Source organism: Megachile rotundata, chromosome 12 (assembly GCF_050947335.1).
Source record: "Megachile rotundata isolate GNS110a chromosome 12, iyMegRotu1, whole genome shotgun sequence".
Classification (NCBI taxonomy): domain Eukaryota; kingdom Metazoa; phylum Arthropoda; class Insecta; order Hymenoptera; family Megachilidae; genus Megachile; species Megachile rotundata.
This window is the reverse complement of record NC_134994.1, coordinates 16,355,049-16,374,740: the sequence shown is the minus strand read 5'-3', so window position 1 is coordinate 16,374,740 and position 19,692 is coordinate 16,355,049. Positions and strand designations below refer to the sequence as shown.

At 46.1% G+C, this 19,692-nt stretch overlaps 1 protein-coding gene across 11 annotated transcripts; it reads right to left on the bottom strand.

Moving 5' to 3' along the window:
• Positions 1-71: 71 nt before the first annotated feature.
• Positions 72-19,689, bottom strand: LOC100879887 (trehalase). Of its 11 annotated transcripts, none has more exons than XM_012281041.2 (8): positions 19,052-19,689; positions 17,389-17,524; positions 7,899-7,985; positions 5,365-6,147; positions 5,121-5,254; positions 4,188-4,741; positions 3,830-4,080; positions 72-1,827 (listed from the first exon to the last, which is right to left on the bottom strand). In XM_012281041.2, the coding sequence occupies exons 2-8, from the start codon at positions 17,520-17,522 to the stop codon at positions 1,686-1,688; spliced, it is 2,085 nt and encodes a 694-aa protein (XP_012136431.1). In that variant the 5' UTR covers positions 17,523-17,524; positions 19,052-19,689; the 3' UTR covers positions 72-1,685. The 11 variants fall into 11 exon arrangements, with proteins under 11 accessions (XP_012136431.1, XP_012136433.1, XP_012136432.1 ...); XM_012281043.2 differs by lacking the exons at positions 17,389-17,524; positions 19,052-19,689 and adding exons at positions 14,875-15,018; positions 15,544-16,375; XM_012281046.2 differs by lacking the exon at positions 72-1,827 and adding an exon at positions 2,526-3,725 and having other exon boundaries at positions 3,825-4,080.
• Between the last annotated feature and the right edge of the window lie 3 nt (positions 19,690-19,692).

Genomic DNA, 19,692 nt, shown 5'->3' with positions numbered 1-19,692 from the left:
CATTTTACAGCGAATTCGACGTTCGATTAAACGACACCAGGTACCCTTTTCCCCTTCCTTGTTGTCTCCAGTTCGTTTTCTTTTACACTTTATTTACCAAACGAGCGCATTTTGTTGAAATATTACAGTCGCAGATATACACGTTGTATGTACATAGAAAAAAGAAAGAAAAGAGAGAGAAAAGACGGGCTGGGCAATTTTTCCTAAAAATTTTCACATGACACGCCAGCGTATCATAGTTTTTTATATACTATATGTATGTATATGTATAACGTATGTACATGCGTATACCGAATACACGTATCTATTAAAGTTGCAGTCATTATCTATCTATCTGTCTATTTATCTATTTATCTATCTATCGATCGATCGATCTCAATATTCCTGCTGCTTCTCGAAGAGAAAACGCCTCGACATAATAAATATCGTTCGATCGATACGTTTTCGCGTTCCGTTTGATCGTCGATCTCGCTACAATATAAGCTGCACGATTCGATTGGAACTTTATTTACTAGACCAGTAACCAGACACCTTTGACGGCGATTCTACGAGTCGATAAAATTCAGATCGCGGGATAAAAGCACCATCGACGCGTATAAACGCGAGCAATCGCTCGAGATAAATAAGGAGCAGTTTGGTGAGGGATACAGAAACGCGTACGTATCCGCTTATTTAAAAGTATCACAATGATTCAAGTATCGTAGATTTAGAGTTAGAGAGTGCGGAGTGCGGCGCATCGGTTACGAATCTCTTGTTCGATTCGTCGTTCTCTTTACATTTTCGTTTGCCTCGAAACATTTGTGAATTGAAAATGCGCAAGCTAAACTGATTTCGTTATAAAAATAGCAGGAAAAATAGAACGTTTTCGTCGACTAATCTTCGTCTAAAAGTACGCGGTACATATCGCGATTCGAGGATGAATCATTTAAACCTAAGTAAAACTCCGTCGATCGTAAGTTGGTATACCGTGCTTGGACGCGTTCATCGATACCCTTCCTTTCTCCTGTTAGTTAGCGAAAATCGTTTCGAGAGAGCGTAACCGAGCAGTAGCCCGCAGCGCAGCGGGCATATGAATCGTTTAGCAGAATTTAGGGCGAGGGCAAATGGCCATCCAGTTCGTGCAAAGGATATCTGGTCAACGCTCTGCGAGCGTATTAAACGGCATTTCGCGACAAATTGTCGATCGTTAGCGCTTCGCGCGACCGCGTTCACCTTCCCCGAATGAAACGCGATCGACTTTTGAGAGGTAGGGAAACGTCGTCGACGATCTCGAGTCTGGCCAGAAACGAGAACGCGCGACCGACGGAACGAACGAAATGTTACTTCTACAAAGGCGAAAATTCCGATCCGTCTTTCGATTCGAGAGCAGTGCAAAGCGCAGCGCCAACTACGCGTTCGCGGAAGCGTATAGCGACTCGAAAGGATCGTTACTTTAACGCCGCGTTCCGAAGAGTTCTCTTGGCTGTTCGTTGATCACTTGACACGCGCGCACTCGCTGGTACGTCCGCACGCATGCACGCACACACTTTCACCTTTAATCCTTTCTAGTTGCCGGCTAGGCCGGTAAGGAACGCGTTTCGCGGTTGCTCGCGGCACTTTTGGTTGCTCTTCTCTTCTCGTCCTCGTTGATGCTGTTACGCTCGCTTCGCGCTACGAATCGGCCCTCTCTAAATAATCAGCTATCGTCAATCGTTGTTCATATCCTTGAGTTCGGTATAGGCGACCCTTTTGCGGTAAAGATTGCCGGTTGGTGCGATCACTTTCCTCTTGTTCGGCATCGTGGACGGACCAGGTACGTAGTAGTGCCGTCTCTTGTACATCACCATTCTGCGAACGCATCGAAAACATTCGGTTAGAGATCTTTATCGCGGATCGTTTCCTACGTTGTTTACGTTAAAATCGAGCTACGGATTTCGCGGCGACGCGTGTCGACCGGTAACCAGCGCATCCTTGAAATTGACTGCGCGCGAGAACTCCGCTTCAACGACGCGCCCACCTGCCTGCACGATAGTGCATCCAACGAATCCGATCAACGTACCGCATTGCACTGCACGTCGCGTCGCGTCGCGTCGGTAACACCTTCTCTGATTACCGTTTTCCGTTCTCCGCTTTTAACGCGACGCTCGAAACGCGCGTTCTACATTGTCGCGTAAAGCTGATCTGGAACATGATTGGATCGGACGTATGCTCGAGGATAACCAATTAGCGCGATAAACGGGACAAAGATGATAAAACGAACGAAGCGCGCGTTTTTCGATGTCGATGAAAACGCGTCTCACGAACGTCAGGAAGATTTCAGGAAGATTTCAGGAAAATTAGGAAGAGAAACAATCGTCTATTTCGGGAATAATTAGAATACGGTGAACGAATAAAATGATCGTATTTTCGTCGTTCCTTTCTCGAAACTCGTACGGATTATTTTTTCTTTTTACGCCGTAAGCTACAGCTTCCGATAAGAAAGGATATTTGAAGGAGTAAACGCGAAGAGGGGAAACGACGAATCGTCTAAAATTATAGGGAACGGGTTAATTTTCTAGATATTGTATACTTTATTTAAACGTCATCACACGAGTAGGCAAACGATAGGTAAAGGAAAGCATGCTGGTAGCGTGGACCGACAAAAACAAACTGGAACGCGTTACCTTTCACCTTTTTCGTTGTTACGCCTTCTACGAAGTTATTCTATGTTGCGTTATGTCCTATGTTACGCTATCGAAATTTTCTCGAACGATCAACGGTCGAGCAACGTTGATTAAAACGGCGAATCAGCGTTTCGGAAGCGAATGAAAAATACGCTCGTACACGGCTACGTCTATTCGTTGCGTTTCGACAAACGGGGCGAACAAACGAAGATTCGAAAGAGATTCGCGAACACGAATCGGCGTCGATGCTCGGCTACGAATTTTATCGTCGGTGGTCGATTTCGATCGGAGAAGAATCGAGAAGAAAAGGGGCAAAACAACGAGTAAGGCGGGAGACGAGATTCTCGGCTTTTGGTAATTCGTTCTTTGGTAGAGGGTAAAACCGACGTACGTCGGACGCGTCGATCTGACTAGACGGTATGGGAACCGAGCCGTCGCGTTACTTCTCGCTCTCCTGCCGGTTTCGAATCGAGCATTCATCGATAACTTCGGTAACCGTTCGGGTTCTTGCTCTCGATGCATCGTTCACGTTTTACCTTCTGTCGAAACGCAAGTTATTCCCTAGTTACCCTAAAAAAGCTTCGCGACCTGGCGCAGCGATCGTAACACCGTCGTCGGCATCCTCGACCAGCGAAGAGATCCCACGAAAATCACGGCATAAGTTGGTGTTGCTTCACCGACGGTGATACGCGCGTCGAAACTATCGGGAAAACGCGAGTCGTCGTTCGCCACAGGTGTCGTCCAAATGCCGTGTCGGGCGATCACCGTGTGGCTTCGTTTCCTGAAAATCGTAATCGTCTACGACGACAAATATTCCGCCGTTTCGATAAAAAAGGATAATACTCTGTCACTTTTTAACGAAATCGGTACGATCTTGGAAACTTCGGGATATTTGTCCGTGTGAAACGATCGCGTTTCCCGATTCGTTCGTTCGACGGTTTCGCATCGACTAGCAGAATATGGATAAAGGCACGAAAACGTGTGAAGCGTAGAACGCGCGCACGACGAATTTGCTAACGATACTTGGTTGCGATCTCGGCTTAGGCAAAGGATTCCCCCCTTTAGACCAGTAGAAGGAGATATCTGAAACACAAAGCAGAGGAGGAGGCGTGCGTTATCGTTAGAATCGCAGAGGTCGGTCGATAGTTTCGAATAGAGGAAATTGCTCGCGCGTCGTCTTACCTCACCCTATGAATCCTGCGGCCAACGATATGATGAGAGCTAGGATACCGGTCATTACTTGACCGGCCGTCGAAACGACTACTTGTTGCGGAGCCGAGTTTTGCATGACATCGTCGTGCACGAAATGGTCTTCGGCCGTCAACCTGTCACCGTACTTGTCCAGCAAGTCCATGACGAGCCCGTTGGACCAACCGAAACCCAGTTGTACCTCGTACTCGCCACCGCCTCCGTGACCACCCGATACCGTCGCGTCGTACTACGAATCGAACATATTCATTCGGTCAATCAGCTGTTGGAGTCTCGTCTCGTTCGGTTAGGTTTTAGTTTACGAAGGTAAAAAGGAGAATCGACGAGGACGATTACCTTCTCGAACATGCTATGCGTCTCGTTGAACGCCTTGTAGTTGCTTCGAACCCATCGTTGACTGATCTCGTAGGCGAGCCTTTGCGCCCACGGGTCTTCGGTTTTGTTCAACGACACGATCACGAAGTATTGCAACGGAGGCCAAGCGTTCGGGTAGTCCCACTGTTCACCCGAGTGTTCGAGAGTCGTAGGTATACCACCGAGATTCAACATGATTTGATTCTTTTCGAGATATTTCAACGCCTTCGACACGTATTCCTCTCTCTTGGCTAGATCGTAGCACTGGGTCCAGAGCGGCAGAATGTTCGTCGGATAAAAGTAATCTCTCTTGATGTCGTTCAGTAAGTCGTAGTCGAGCCAGGCACCGACTTCGTCGTGCCACAGCACCGCCGTCACCGCTTTCTTCCATTCTTCCGCTCGCTTCCGGTAGTACGCGGCCTTGCTCTCGTTGCCCATCCTCAAACTGTACTGTGCCAGCAGCTGTGCATTTCGATATATTATCGAGTTCAGATCGACGGGGATAATGTATCTCGTTTTCAAGTTGGTCAGGTTACCTAAAGAAGAACTCTTTAGAGTTTTCTCGTTCTCGTGTTCGAATCGCGAAGAAGAAGGTGGGGCGCAAAGAATACGAAAGGTAGCGCGAATCTGCGCGTACGTACGGTGGCAGTCGCGGTAGGACAACTCGGAACGCGAAACGATTTAGTACGCGGCGGTTTAATCGTGTGGGAAACGGGACGTTCTAGGGGGCCTTGACAGGCACGTCGCGATATCTCTTGAAAGATATCGCGCGGATAACGCGGGACGCATCGCGCAACGATTGCCGACACAGTTTCTCTCTCGAGCTTTGTTCTAAAGTAACTCGAAAAGACGACTCGGCCCTTCGCGAATACCTTTTCGCGAATACCTTCCCGCGAACAAACAAACAACTTTTACCTTTGTTCGTCCCGTCGAGTATAAACCATCGACTGGAAAAGTCCCAACCCGATTCGGCCGCGGTCTTTAACTCCGCGTAATAGTTGTCCTTCTCTTCGGCGGTGCGGAAACTCTGGCTGGTCAGATAATCCTCTCTGATTGGTAAAACAGCTGACCGTTAAAAAGAGAGAAAGAGAGAAAGAGAGAGAGAGGGGAAAAGAAAAAGAAGGAGGCGGAGGAAGAAAAGGTCGAAAAAGTTGCTTACTTGTAGGACTCTGGTCGCGGTCCCGAGGATTCCTCGTAGTATCTGGCCAGGGTATACTTCACTCCGTCCAGTTCGACCTCGACCGTTCGATTCGTCATCCAAAAGTCGAACTCCTTTTCCAAGAGGTGAAAGTTTTCGTCGAGCCATTCGTAATCGTGAGTGGTCTTGAGGTATTCGTCGACCATCGGTATCAAAAGAGGCGGATGAGATCTCATCGCGTAATATATTCTGCCTCCGTTCGGTATGAAACCGATCTTGTCGACGATCATGGCAAAGTTGGTTAGCATTCCCTTCACGGTCGTGTACATTTCCGAGAGTAAGAGACCTTTGATGATCCAATAAGAGTCCCAATAGTAGAACTCTCGAAACCGACCGCCGGGAACGATCACCGGATTCGGCACGTATATGATAGAGTATTGTTCCTCGTGAACCTTTACGTCGTTTTTCATTTTTCGACCCAACATTTTCCAGATATCGTTCAAATCGGAGGCGAATTTACGAAGCTGATCGTCGAGAATCTTGTCGAGGAACTTTGGTCGCGGAGTCCAATCGGCCGGATCCCACTCCTCGAACTCGGATCCCTCCGGGTCGAACGTGTCGTTCACGAATTGCGCGATTTCGTGTCTGGACGGCACATGGTCGCGTCGTTCCATAAACTCCCGAAAGAGCATCAACGTCTCGTTGGGCGGGTGCTTCATCTTCATGTCGACGAACGTTTTCGAATCCTTGTAGATCGCGGCCATCTGTATCGTGTGCAGCAGGTCCCCGTGGCAGTAAATGTCGCTGCAAGTCACACGCGCGCGCGCGCCATCTCGATTTAATTCGATTTCCCTTCGTTTGCGCGGTGTTTATCGAACATTAATATCCTTCATTACCTAGCACGTTCGTTCGATAGAAAGCGCAATACGCGAACGTCGCGTCGCGAACGAGCGCGATCGACGATCGATTCGAGCGTAGCAAGAAAACGTGAAAAGTTGGCAAGAAATTTGCCGCGAGCATCGTAGCGCGGGTCGTAAACGATAATCCGCGTGGCGACGCCAAGATAATTCGGTCGCGGCGATTTTCTTGCCGGTACTCGATGTTTACGATCCTCGAGATAACGTTATCGCGTTGCGTTGCTACGGTTTTCTTTCGTTTCGTCTCGTGCCGCCCCGTCCCGTACTATCTCTCGTCTTTTATCGCGGTTCGATTCGAGTCGATCGCGCGTTGCGACGAACGGCGTGCTAAGGTCACGTTCATTGTACTTGCGGAACACGTTAATTTAAAAGACAGCGCTGCTCGAGGCACGCGTCGTTTCGACCGGTTCATTGCTAAGGACGTTCGTTTCTTCGCGTCGGGTCGCTTCGCGTCGCCTCGCGTCGCGTCGCGACAATATCGTCTCGAAACTCGACGTAGGAGAGAATTGATCGTCGTCGGTAGACGATGAATCGACGAGGCGCGTGCTCGCGAAAACAAAGATACATCGACGATCGATTGGCAGTCGATCGAACCGTCTATTTTCGAGCGATCCATCTCGCGAATCGACGCGGCTATTTTTGGCGAACGCGGCACGAGACGACTCGTGACACCGATCAGCCGACTTTGGCGAATCGATATCGATAGGAATTTGAATCGTTATCCGCGCGTGAACGCGATACCGCGCTTCTGTGCGGGATTTCGATCGGTAGGGAGGTCGCGCGCGTGGAAAAGGGGGCGAAGGATGGTCAGGCAAATGTAGCAAAGGCGAGGCGTGGCAAGAAGCGGAAGGAGAGAAAGGATCGCGCGAATTTCTCGACGTTGAACGCGTACGCGCCGACGTATTTGCTCGAAGATGCACTTACCTTGGACACGGAGGAGGTTTCGAGATGCCTGTCTTGTCAGCGCTAGCGTGACATCGAAGAACGACGAGGAACGCGAGGAAAACAGCATTCAACAGGCAATTCATCGAAACGCAGGCCGTGGAAAAGCGCAGGGCCATTTTCTCGTAACTGCCGATCTCTCCACGCGATCGCCCCTTTTGCGATTCGTCTTATACGACAGAGTTTTAGCAGATTTTTCTGCCGCGATCGCACACCGTTTCGTCACGATATCTTCGAAACGGACGCGATCTTTTCGCTCTGTTCCGTCCGTTTCGTTTCACGAAAATACAAAGATCCTACAGCACCGAGTCTCTCTTCGCTCTCGAAACTTTTCAAAACATTTTTCTTCGTCCTTCTCCTCCTCCTCCTTTCGCTCCGTTTACGCTCCTTTCGTTAGTGTTTCCTTCGTCTCTCTCTCTCTCTCTCTCTCTCTCTCTCTCTCCCCCTTTCTTTCCCTCGCTTTCGACCGGCTATTGCCTGTCTACCTGCCTGCCTGCCTGTCTTTCGTACGTTTTTTCTCGGTCTTTTAGTTTTTTACTTTCTCTTTTCTCGTTTATACGTTTCGATACGTTTTTCTTGATATTTTCCGTTAGATCTTTGCGTCTACTTTTAGAACGTTTTATTCTTTATCGATTCGTTAAGACGTAACGGCGTGAAAAAGACAAGACGCGGGACGATACTTGAGCTTTTTCTTACTTTTTGGTGATCGCTCGTGGATGCGGGCCTTGCGTCTTTCGCAGCCTGCGAGGCGGTCTCAGCTCCAGCAGCACGGCCTCATCTTCCCTGGAACAGAAACGAACATGTTTGGAACGATCGGAAAAGGAAGACAAATCGGAGAACGTCGCCGATCGCGTGACTTTTTTCTTCGCGCGCGGATACAGTCTGTACGCGAGTTTAATTCGCGATTGCGTAACCGTTTCCGACAGCCGGCGATTCGACGACGATTCGACGGCGAGCAACGTTAGAGACGATGATTCGGCGGAAATCATACGCTCGAATCGTTACTTACTCGAACCAGCATCGAATCCGATTATTCGAGCCAAAACCCTTTCCTTCCGCGATCACGTTTCGTCGAAAGCATCGAAACGATTAAGGAAATTTTCCTTGATCCGCGCCGGATCGAGCACGAAAGATTTATCGGGCCGCGTACACCGCCCTACCGTTCTACCGTTCCGCGAGCAATCTCGTTAATGGAACCGTTAACGAGATAGATTAACGCGAAATCGATTAACGGGAGAGATAGCGAGGACCTCGAAAGGCGAATCTATCGCGAAGCGCGATAGAAATATGCTTCGTTTCCGTCGTTTTATTTCGCTCGTTCGGTTTTCGAGTGGATTCGCGCATCGTTTCCATCGAGATGCTTCTCGCGTCGCGTCACGCTACGCCGCTTTACGTCACGGTACACCACGCGACCGCGACGTTTCGATACGATCCTAGACACTAGAGACGGCATGCCATTCGGAGATAGGTAAATCGATCCCTCGCGCGGGACACCGTCACGCGATACTTGCTCGACTAGACGTTTTTGGCGCAACAAGCTTCTCGTTCGACGTTGCAACGCGAAACTTTATCGTCCCTCCTCTTATCCTCCTTTCGCTCTATCCGCGACGACGGAAAGACGTTCCGTCGTTTCGAGCGCGAAATTTGCGCGACCGTCCGTCCGAGTAGTCGCGACACGGATCGAGGTCCCTCGTGGGACGCTTACCTCGTCGTTATCGTTCGTGCGTCGTAAATGGAGGAGAATCGAGCGGAAGAAGAAAGCGAGTGAGAGCGAGTGGAAAAGGGAAGCGATATCTCGTGGAAACGGAACGAGTAGTCGAACGCGAACGGAAGAGACGATCGTCCAGCCCGGGGAAGGTGAACGCGCGAAGCACGAAGCGGGAGAAGCACGGTGCAAAGCGCACCGTTCGAGATACGGCGTGCAACTAAGTCGCTCGAGGGAACACGCGGTCGCTTTATGAGCGCGATCGAGCGCGATCGAGCGCGATCGTGCGCGAGGAATGCGTGAAGAATGTATAAAGTACGCGCGTGTCGAGCCTCTGGAGCCGCGCGTTGCGATTGGTCTGCTGACCGGCCCGCGACCGTTCGAACGAACGTGTCCCTTATCGTTCCTTTTCGTTAACTTCCGTTACATTCTGCGCGAAATCGAACGATCCGTGAAATTTCGTTATCTCTCGGAATGCGTGCGCGATCGTCTTTACCGCGATTCGACACGTACGAGGGAACGCGGGAGAGGCGGAGGCCAATGAGATGTGGTTCCTCGAATAAATTCTCTCGATAAGATTAAAACGCGGAAGAGAAGGACGACCACGTTCCGGACTCTCGAACGCGTCCGACGAACGAAAAACAGATAATAAGTTCTTCTCGAAAGAATGAAAGGGGGGGGGGCTCGTCGAAGCGTGCTACACATAAACGGGATAAACGCGCTAAACATCGGATGAAAGCGAGCGTGCTCGTTTCGGCAGCCGTGCTCCGAGAAACGACTACGACGAAAAAGTGTGCGTAACGGTGAATGGCGAAGGAGGGGAAGGGAGAGGGGAAGAGAGAGGAAAAGGCAAAGGCAGGAACAGAGACAAGGTTCGTTCCGGCAATTGCCCGCGAGGAGTCTTAGAGTTTAATCGCGACGCTACGCCAGAGAATGGACGTTGCTTTAACCACAATCATTCTATTGGCTATTTTTAGTCGGAAATAGGTCGGAGCAGAGGGATCGCGATATCGAGAGAATAATTTCGACGGTGGCGATCATCGGAGCAACCTCGTGTGCCTTTCTTTCGCGAGGACGGTACGTGTCGTGGGAGACGATAACAATATGCTTCGAGTAATCGTCGAACGCCACGGTCGAATACGAAAAGCCCGAGCGAATTAATTACCGTTCGCTCGCGTAACGAGTCTGCCGTAATTAGGTAATTCAGGCACGTTCGCAGTTTATTCTTCGAGCCTCGTACCTCGATGCAGCTGTGCACCTGTGCCGCGTGCGCGGCAACTCGTCGCGAACAATCGGACCACAAGCGCATTTATCTCGTGTAACGACCAAAAATGCTCTTTTGTCGATCATTTCGTTTACCTTGTAACGCGGCCGAAAGTGAATCGCGCCGCCTAATCGAAAAGAGAAGGAGCATAACGACACGTTCCCGCGCGAATACACGGATCGAAAGAAAGGAAATCGATTTCGCTCTCGATGCGCGTGTCTCTCCCTTTCTTTCGACCTCGAACTCGCCGGTCGGACGCGTTCCCTTTCGAATCTCTGAAATTACCTCGGAAAAAATAAACGAAATCGGTAAACTCCGATCGAATCGTCGATCGAATCGCGTGGCTGGCTGCGTTACGACACCAAGTCCGCTTCTCCTGAAACGAGGAGTCGGTACTTCCCTCTTTCGACGACGCAACGAAACGCGTCCGTGCTCGCACCGATGCCAGGCAAAGAGGATCGTGGTCGATAACGCACAAACGCGAGACAACTGTCGGTAACGTGATATACGAGTCGAACGAGCGCGCTCTTCGAACGTCGATCGTCGGTCACTGTACGACAAATCGAGTGGAACATTTTTCTTTCGCCATCGAAAATCGAGCTAGAATTTCGAAGATCGTTCCTTTAAAATAATTCGAAAGATGTCGAATCATCGCGCGAGTATACCAGACGTGTACCTTGTCACGTAGGTTACGTCGGAGGACGCGAAGGGAATCGAATAACGGTGCCACGCGAATGACGCAACGTATTTTCATCCGTTCGTCATCTCCTAATTTTCCTTTTCCGACGCCAAGTCGATGCGTGCTCGCGTTCATCCAATCGTCGTGTACTCGTCACGCCTCCTTTCGTGCTTCGAAACCGGATTTCGCGATTTTCGAAAAAGAAAGAAAAAGAAAGAAAAAGAAAAAAAGACGCGATTTTGCTCCGTTTCGGAAGAACCACCGTGGAAAATTTTTATCGTCCTTACGACTCGTTCCCCGATAAAGCGTAATCGCGATCATTCCGATATTCCAGCGGATCCGATTCGCGGGGAAGGAAGAAAATAATGAAGCGCAATTGCGCAAACCCTCGGTCGTTCCAACGTAGGTTCCTTGACGTCACGCGAACATTACGCGACGGCCAATGGTTATTCGCGTGGCGACGAGCCCCTCGCGAAAATTAACGGAACATCGGTGTCGGTACGCCTATTCACCTTGCCCGTACGCGTCCGTTGCTTTTAACGAACGTTAACGATCGAAACGACGCGCGACCACCACTCGTCCGGCCGATACGAAAACACCGCGTTTCAACCGGAACATTTTAACGTTCTTTTGCTTCTTTTCTTCGGCGAAACGCATCGGAGGAAGAACCGATAACGATAAACGTTTCGAAGATAGCGAGAAAACGATTATGTTCACGAACGCGACTTTAACATTGCCACTATTGACAACCGCAATCGAGCTGCGATTTACGTATTCGCGACAGTGCGATCGTCAACCATCGAAACGTAGAGCGCGAACCGGCTCTCGAACGATCACGATAATTTTTACGTAACCGATCGCGAGAATGAAATATTAACGAGTAACATTTTTTTTCCAACCCCCCGTTCCGGATCTCTCTTACTCGACGAACAGTTTATTCCGACATTTAATACTGCTACGAATATTGTTTCGAGCGCGACTCGCCGTTTACGAATATTTACTCGTTCCAGCGACGATCAACGCGATCTAAACGGACGCGAGTGAAACGCGCGAACGTAAATTGGAATTCAGGCCAACGGAGATACGAGACGAAGGTGGAGTTGCCAAATTTTTACGCGAATTTTTCCATTCGAGCTTCCCTAGTTCGCGACCGACCTGACGAAATAACGCGTGCTTCGATCGTTGTCTTCGTTCGAATATCACGAACCCGATACCGAACAACTCGCGTTCTTTTCACCGTTTGGGCACACGATTCGAATCGGACTACAACGCGACGCGACGATGCGTCAGTCGCGTAACTTTCCTCGTCGAAAACTTGTCGTTGATTACGACGCTCGCTTCTATTTCGGAATACGGAATGGCAGCGCGTTACCAAAAATGAATCGTTACTTTTTTTGCGAGACGAATACGCGCAGCGATTCGATTTCCAATTATAGGAACACGATAAGAATCTTTAATCGCGTAATCGAGCTGATTACGCTCGGCTCGACGAAAAAAATCTTCATTCGATATTCGGTGTTAAACGATTCTGCGAACCGAAGTTGTCGCGAACGAAACTGCAACGTCGGTGGAACCTCGATCTCGTCGTTCGAGATCGTACAAAGTCTCGTGAAACGTTTCGTCTTGTTACATCATTATCGTTCAAATAACTTGCGCGTTATATTTAAAAATCGCAAAAACGAACAAAATACCTGAAAATCTTTAAAAATCGTTTAGTGTCGACAATCTGTAGAAATTCTCGGTAACGTGACCTTTTCGATATCGTGCATCGACGATGCCGAATACAATCGGAACGATTGCCGCGATCGATCGATTATCGAGAAAATCATTGAGCGTTTTGCTGGGCCAGTCGATTGGAGTCGCGTCGCGTCGAGTGACGTTGCAAGATTAATAAGATCTTAATCGGCGAAACGTCAAGGTCTCGATAGAATGATCGTTCCGTGCGGTGTTTGGCAGAAAAATCGAAAGAAAGGAAAGACGAGAACGAATGAGAACCGTCGGTGATCGAGCCCCTTGGTCGATGTCCGGTCGAACCAATCGCGACTCGACTCGGGACCAACGCCTACGAATTCCTCCAATCAGAGAGCAAGTCGTCCGAAGGCGCGTTCGTACATACCTACTTACGTATCCGCTTTCTCCGCGGTCCCGTGCATCGTGACACTTGACACGCCGTGCGCGATTCTACGAATTTTACCGATATTCCTCGACTATCCGCATCGGTTAACCGAATAATTTTCGTAGGCGCGTGAAAAAATCGAATTTACAACGCGCCGCGTTTCGATTTTATATCGATCCTATCACCGGTCAGCATCTTGCTCCGTTACGTGGCTACTAAGCTACGTACGATACGACATTCAGCGTAATCGTATACGGTTCTTATGGGAGAATCGCAAATATTTTCTACGGTATAAGTTTACACGCTAACAAAATCTAATAATACTATTAGGTCGACCCTCTTTTACTTTGAAATCAATTTTGGCAGCTTTTCAATTGTGACACTGCCATACTAACATTATAACCCAACATTACTTAAGACAACGCGAAATCTCCTTTGGATCGATGTACGTCTCGTATCGATCGATCGATCGATTTCAAATCTAACAACTTCGGCTAACGTAGCCGGAATAAAATGTTGTATTTCGATCGAAAGAAACGGGTATCTATCTTGCCACGATTCTTCGTTAATTGGAAGCGTACAGGCGTTTCCACTTTTTAATCGATGTTCCACGAATTACAAAAACGCCGAAATAAACAACGTTTCAATGTGACCCTCCGAGTAAACACGCGCGCAAAATGCAAAATACCAAATTCAAGGCTATCTTCCGCTCTTATTTTCTATGCCAAAGCGCAAAGATACGACTCGTCGTCTAACGATCCACGTGCAAATTACTTTCTTCGAGCGCGTGTAGAATCGATTTTGCTCTTTGCCCGAACATGTTCATGCTCGTCGTTGTTTCGCGAATAACTTTCTGATACAAACAAAAAATCCTCGTGAAACATTATGTAAGACGATCTATGAAAAAGCGCGTTTCCATCGCGAGTCGCCAAAAGTGGACTCGGTTTGTATGTAGCGACCAATGTCAGAACACGTGCCTTCGAACGTTCTATTCGAGTGTCGTTTTACGCGGGATAAACGTACCTTCAACCTTCGTCTATTCCTAATGTGTCGCTGAACCAGATGGAATAGAGAGAAAACTGTATCGCGCACCAAAAGTCACTCGCACCCCTGCGTTATCTCACAGCCGATTAGAAAAGAAAATCGCATGATCTTGCGAATAAAATCATCCGCGAAACGATACGATACGACTGTTGTACGCGTATATTTAGTCGATGACGAAATTAATCGATTCGTTGCGGAGAAACGAAAACGTGATCACGGCACCGTGTTACGTGTGTGACTGACCGAGAGTATCCGAGCGAACCTCCACCGTTCAGACACTCTCTTCATCTTTCTTGCTCTCTTCTTCTCTCTTTCACGAGTCTCCACTCTCTCTCTCTTTCTCTCTCTTTTCCTCTCTCCCTTCCTTACGTGCGCACTCACTCCCTCCGTTTTCTCAAGCTTGCCAAATCTCGCGCTCTATCCGTCTCTATCTTCGATCGAGATAGACATGCGCAAGTATATAGTGTACGGTGTACAGTACAGATAAGTACAATTATGTCTTTGCTCTACGGTGTTTTCCGCGCATCGAACAAACCAAAGTTGCTTTTTATTTGAAAAGGGATAAAGGATTCGGAAAAGCACGAGTAAACTGTTACGAGTACATTTTTTTCGTACTTTTTTTCAGGCATGCTCCATGATCCGTGCACACGGACAACCCGGTATGAACTGGTTTGCGTCAAGAGTAGCTAGACACTTCGACTTTGCGCGAAGATCAACGAAAATAACCGAAAACGGACCACGTGCCCGCGAAGCGAATCATTCACTAATTTTACCTCGACCATAAACGACCACAATTTTGATCGTCGCGATCGATTTTCTTGTCGTGCTACGCTTGATGCGACAGTTCGTACTAGTGTTACCTACTTGAATCGGCGACAGAGAAGCAAACCGAATAGACAACGACGATCGAGATCGTCGAAGAAAGCTATTTTCTTCGTCTCTCTGCGACAACAGTGTAATATCGTAAAAAACATCTTGAACTGTGTTCACTGTCCATTAGCCGATCTTCTAGAAATGAAGAAATAAATTTAAATGTACGAGAATCGCCGAATCGATACGAAAAGAACCGAAGATACCACGTGCCGCGTGATCTCGCTTTACCGCGACGGCGCGGCGCGGCGGCATACGGTTACCAGAAGTGCCCTCTTTGATAGCGATAGAATAATCGTCGTTCGATAAAGATACAATTAATCTTTTACTTTTTTATTTAATAAGCACTTTTGAATCGGTATTCAAATTTATTTTAATTGAGCAATTATACGATCGTACCTCTAACGGTGTGGCGAAATCAGTTTTAAGAAATATAATTTCACTTTTCTTCTTTTAAAGATATCATATCGATTTGTACTCTTATTTTTAATGGGACAATGAAACAAATTCAAGATAGAAAAAAATGTAACAACGGTTAAAGAAAAAAAAATACATACATATATATATACATATATATAATATATATGATGCTAAAAATAAAAAATTCAATGTTCTTTTATGAAAAAATAATTGTGTTTTTGATGAAAAGTATCACATACGTACCATTATAACGATCTCGGGCTTTTTTTCGAAGTATCCTTAACCTCGAAACTTTCAGCAGAGAAAAAATCGCGCACAAACCGATGCACAATAAACGTCACTTTCGAGTCGTTTACGGTTTTACTCGTGAAATATTTTCTTCGAAAAGACTGGCTCTTCGTGATTTTGAATTGTAAACGGTTTGCGAACAAAAACCGGGTGCGCGTTAAAGACCGTATCGTTCCAACTTCCAATACACGTGACTATTCGTTCGTGACACTACACCCGTCGAATATATCTTGTCAGCGAGCTAACGCGTCGTTGGAGGTTAGGTACACTCGTATCACGAATATTGTGCACAAACTTGATCGGTCGACAAATACGCGGCAATGAACGTGAAATTACGCATGTACGGTATAAAGGTCCGAGTCAATTATAAAATAAAAAGTGTTCGGTGTGCCGAAATACTAGCGTTAAAAACGCGGAAAACTGCACGACGTCGAGGTAGAAGGCGCGAACGCTCCGGCGTCCAATTGCTGACTAACGCACCGGTATGAATCGGGCTAACTTTTATGCTGCCCGTCCATGCTTATTGCCAATAAGAGTATGTATGTACCGGTTGTGACCGATTGCCGCAAGCCCTCTTGTTCGCTGCTAATCTCGATGCTGTGCACGCTTCGAAATTTTCTTGTTTCGAACCAACTTCAATATACGATGTATAATATTTTAGTCTTTGTCGCTACTGTGTCATCGTGAACGAAACATAATTCTAATCAAAATTGATTTTCTTCGTCGGCAACGTTCGTGGATTTTGTTAATTTTTTTTTTTTTACACTGTGCGGTTAAAATCTGGTCACGTGCTATCTTAACGTATTCGAGGTCGATTAATCGAAAGAGATCGGGGCGTCACGCGACATCATTACTCGAATAGTTTCATAGTCCTGCGTAGGAAAAAAGTCATTCAGTTTTACGTTATGTATACTTATTTACGCTATCTCGGTAGTAAGTAGGAGATATGCACGAGTCCCAAATTATCGTGAACGTGTATAGCAACGTTTTTAGTCGCGAACGCAAAATTTTTCCACGATTAAACGATTCGATCAATTGGCCGGGTCAACGAGAGCGGAGAATTACTCGAGTCTCCGAGTACGTTGACACAATGTCCAGAGTTCTTAACGCGTATATTATGCTCGTGTGCCGTATACGTACGTACGTTGTACACGCGTGACCGCATATTCGCGGATGTGTACGTAATGTTGATGTATGATTTACTAACGTCGGCGTGGCGCGGCATCCGATTGATTTAAAATGCCGTAATAAGCACCTATGCATCGAACTTTGTACCGAAAGATAAAAAGACTATTCCTGTAACGTCGACTATCTTATTGGCCTTCGAACAATTAATTCACGCGAAACATTCTGATTGGATGAATTCTATGTGCGACTGGCCAAACTCGACACGAACGATACCTTACAACTTACAAAAACGAACTGAACGCAAAAAATTGTTCGAATATCGTGATTGTACACCGTCCTTCGCCTTCGAACGTGTAATAGCGGTGACAATGGTAGAATTGTCGTCGTGTGACGGTACAAGGAATAAACGATAACACGCAGCATAAACTGTCGTTGTTCGAGCGTATATCTTCGCTCTTATGTGATATTTATCAAAGAAACGTTAACAATTTTTTTATGAATAGACTGTGCGTTACGCGATGCGTGTTCGATCGGCAAAGTTGGATCGTAGGCAAGGAGAATGAAACGGTTCAATTGTTTAAACACTGTATCGATAAAGTGAAGAGGAACGCGAGTATACCAGCAAGTTACCGTGAATTAGCAGTCGTGCCAGTAACGGAAACATTGACTTACCCGGTTCGAACGAGTTGATATCGATCAAGTTTATCGCTGACTGACCCACGATGACGACGCAGTTGGTAGCCTTGATTAGTGCGCTGCCCGCTGCAACTCAGGCAACGGCGAGCTCCTTGCCAAACAACCAGCATCACTAGACAATCAAACCAACGACCCTCAACAATTTCTTTGTTTCAACTTTCCAATCAACTTTACGCTACGCGAAACCAATTCTACCAGAAAGTAAGAAGATAAACTTGAAATTTAAATATCGTATATCCTTCTATTGTTCGAAACACATGGATACGTGATCACGCGTAACCATCGAATTTTGCGAACGGTCATTTATCGATAGATACCGCGCGGTTCGATATCAATCGGTAAATATCCGACACGGTATTCAAGTGTCAATGTTTTCAACCGTGACATTTCGATTCAAATTTCACGCGCGTTTACTTTCGTTCCTAAATTACAAGAAGAAATCGTCTTCTCGAAAAATGCGTTTACGGCCGAAAAGATTTAAAACTTTTTTTTATTTCGCCGTTTATCTTCCGTTCATAATTTATTTGTTCGATGTATGTTTTGACTAGCGATGTTACAACAGTAACAGATAAGTGTCATGCATCATAAATTGTAATTGCGATACAAGATTTCGAGTTACTCCTCGACCTTCCACCGATATTACGTGATTTGCGTGATTTTGTAATCTATCGAGCACCGAGTGCGCAGTGAAATCGATTAATCGTCTAAATTTACAACTTTAGATCGCTTAGAAACATGCTGTAATCTTTTTTTAATTGGATGAAAATGCTATTTTTTTTTTAAGGTTGCTGTAAATATTTTCACGCAACAACTTTGTCTTACCCATAAAGAATTATTACGAAACGTTACTTACCGAATGTTCGTACTTATATATCTTGGTGTTTAAACGATTGTCTATGGGTTTTATCAAGTTTTATCAAGATAATTTAGTTGAAATTATCCACAAACGGCAAAGTCGTTTACATATTAAAACTGTAATTTCATTGCGTATTTCGGTCGACTTTTAGTTTATTACAAGTTTTTTCGAGGTAGAAAAATATATTATTGTAAATCTAGTGATCGCGGACTACGTAAGCGCGCGTTTATGCAGGTTACTTTGCTACGTTTATTTTTCACAGCAGGTATCGTCTGTCTCGATCTTTGAATTCTTGTCTAATAATATTTTCGTATGCTATAAGTTCGGAAGCTTAATTTTGAATGTGTCATCGGAAAAAATGAACCCTCGTGACTGATCTATTTTAAGTTGAAACCTATATACATGAAAGTATTGCTGCAGAAACAGAAGTACGTATACAGAAATGTTTCTTACAGGTAGATTCCACTTTTTAAAGACTCGATTTCGTCAACGGAATTGAGATGGCGCAAAGTACTGCATGCTTTCAAATATGCGCGTGTATAATTTTTCTATCGCAAAACATTGAATTTTATTGAAAAAAAAAAAAAAAAAAAAAAAAAAAGAGAATAGAATCTGAGGTTCATTTTTACGAAAGCGAATTAAATATCGAATCTGGACCGTGTACAGAGCCAGTGTACGAAAAAGGTGTTAAGTATATCGTAGCACATACAAAGTTTTATACACGCCGCGACACGATAACTATTCTTTTGTATAAGCATTAAAAAATGCATACGATTCACTTACCTTGTAAACGTCAAGTACACGCGATGGCGTCTTGTATATTCCACGCGGTCGAAAAGAAACGATCGAAGTCTCAGTCGGTATTATCGTACATTACAATTTTTCTTCCCTTATTGATTCACTGTTTCACGATCTGTTCACGATTACTGCACTAAAAACTCTATACTCTATACTATCGTACATATATACGTTAAGTGCGAACAACACTGTCAACTCTAAAGAAAAATTTGATAACAAAAACCATAAAACTAGACACTGCAAGGAACACAGATGTTTCCGATAAGATCGTGTACGAGCGACGAAAATATATATTTGCACACGATATCCATGAATGACACAAAAAATGGACGGTGGTAAAATTCTTTCGCGAAAACTCGTCGCGTTAACGACGAGCTTGACAAAACGATCAGCACTAGGCAAGCTACCATCGAGTACTGCTGATCGCTGACAATTGCACGCATGCGCTCGCACACCTTTGGATCTTCCGTATAGCGGGAATTATAAAACGTTAATTTTTCATTACATATATAGTTGAACATCGAATTGAAAATTGAAAAGTAAAGAAATATAAAAGTTGCGTGAAAGGTTTAACGGTATCACTTTAAATTTTACATTAAAGATGTCGCTGCTGTCTATAAAAAATG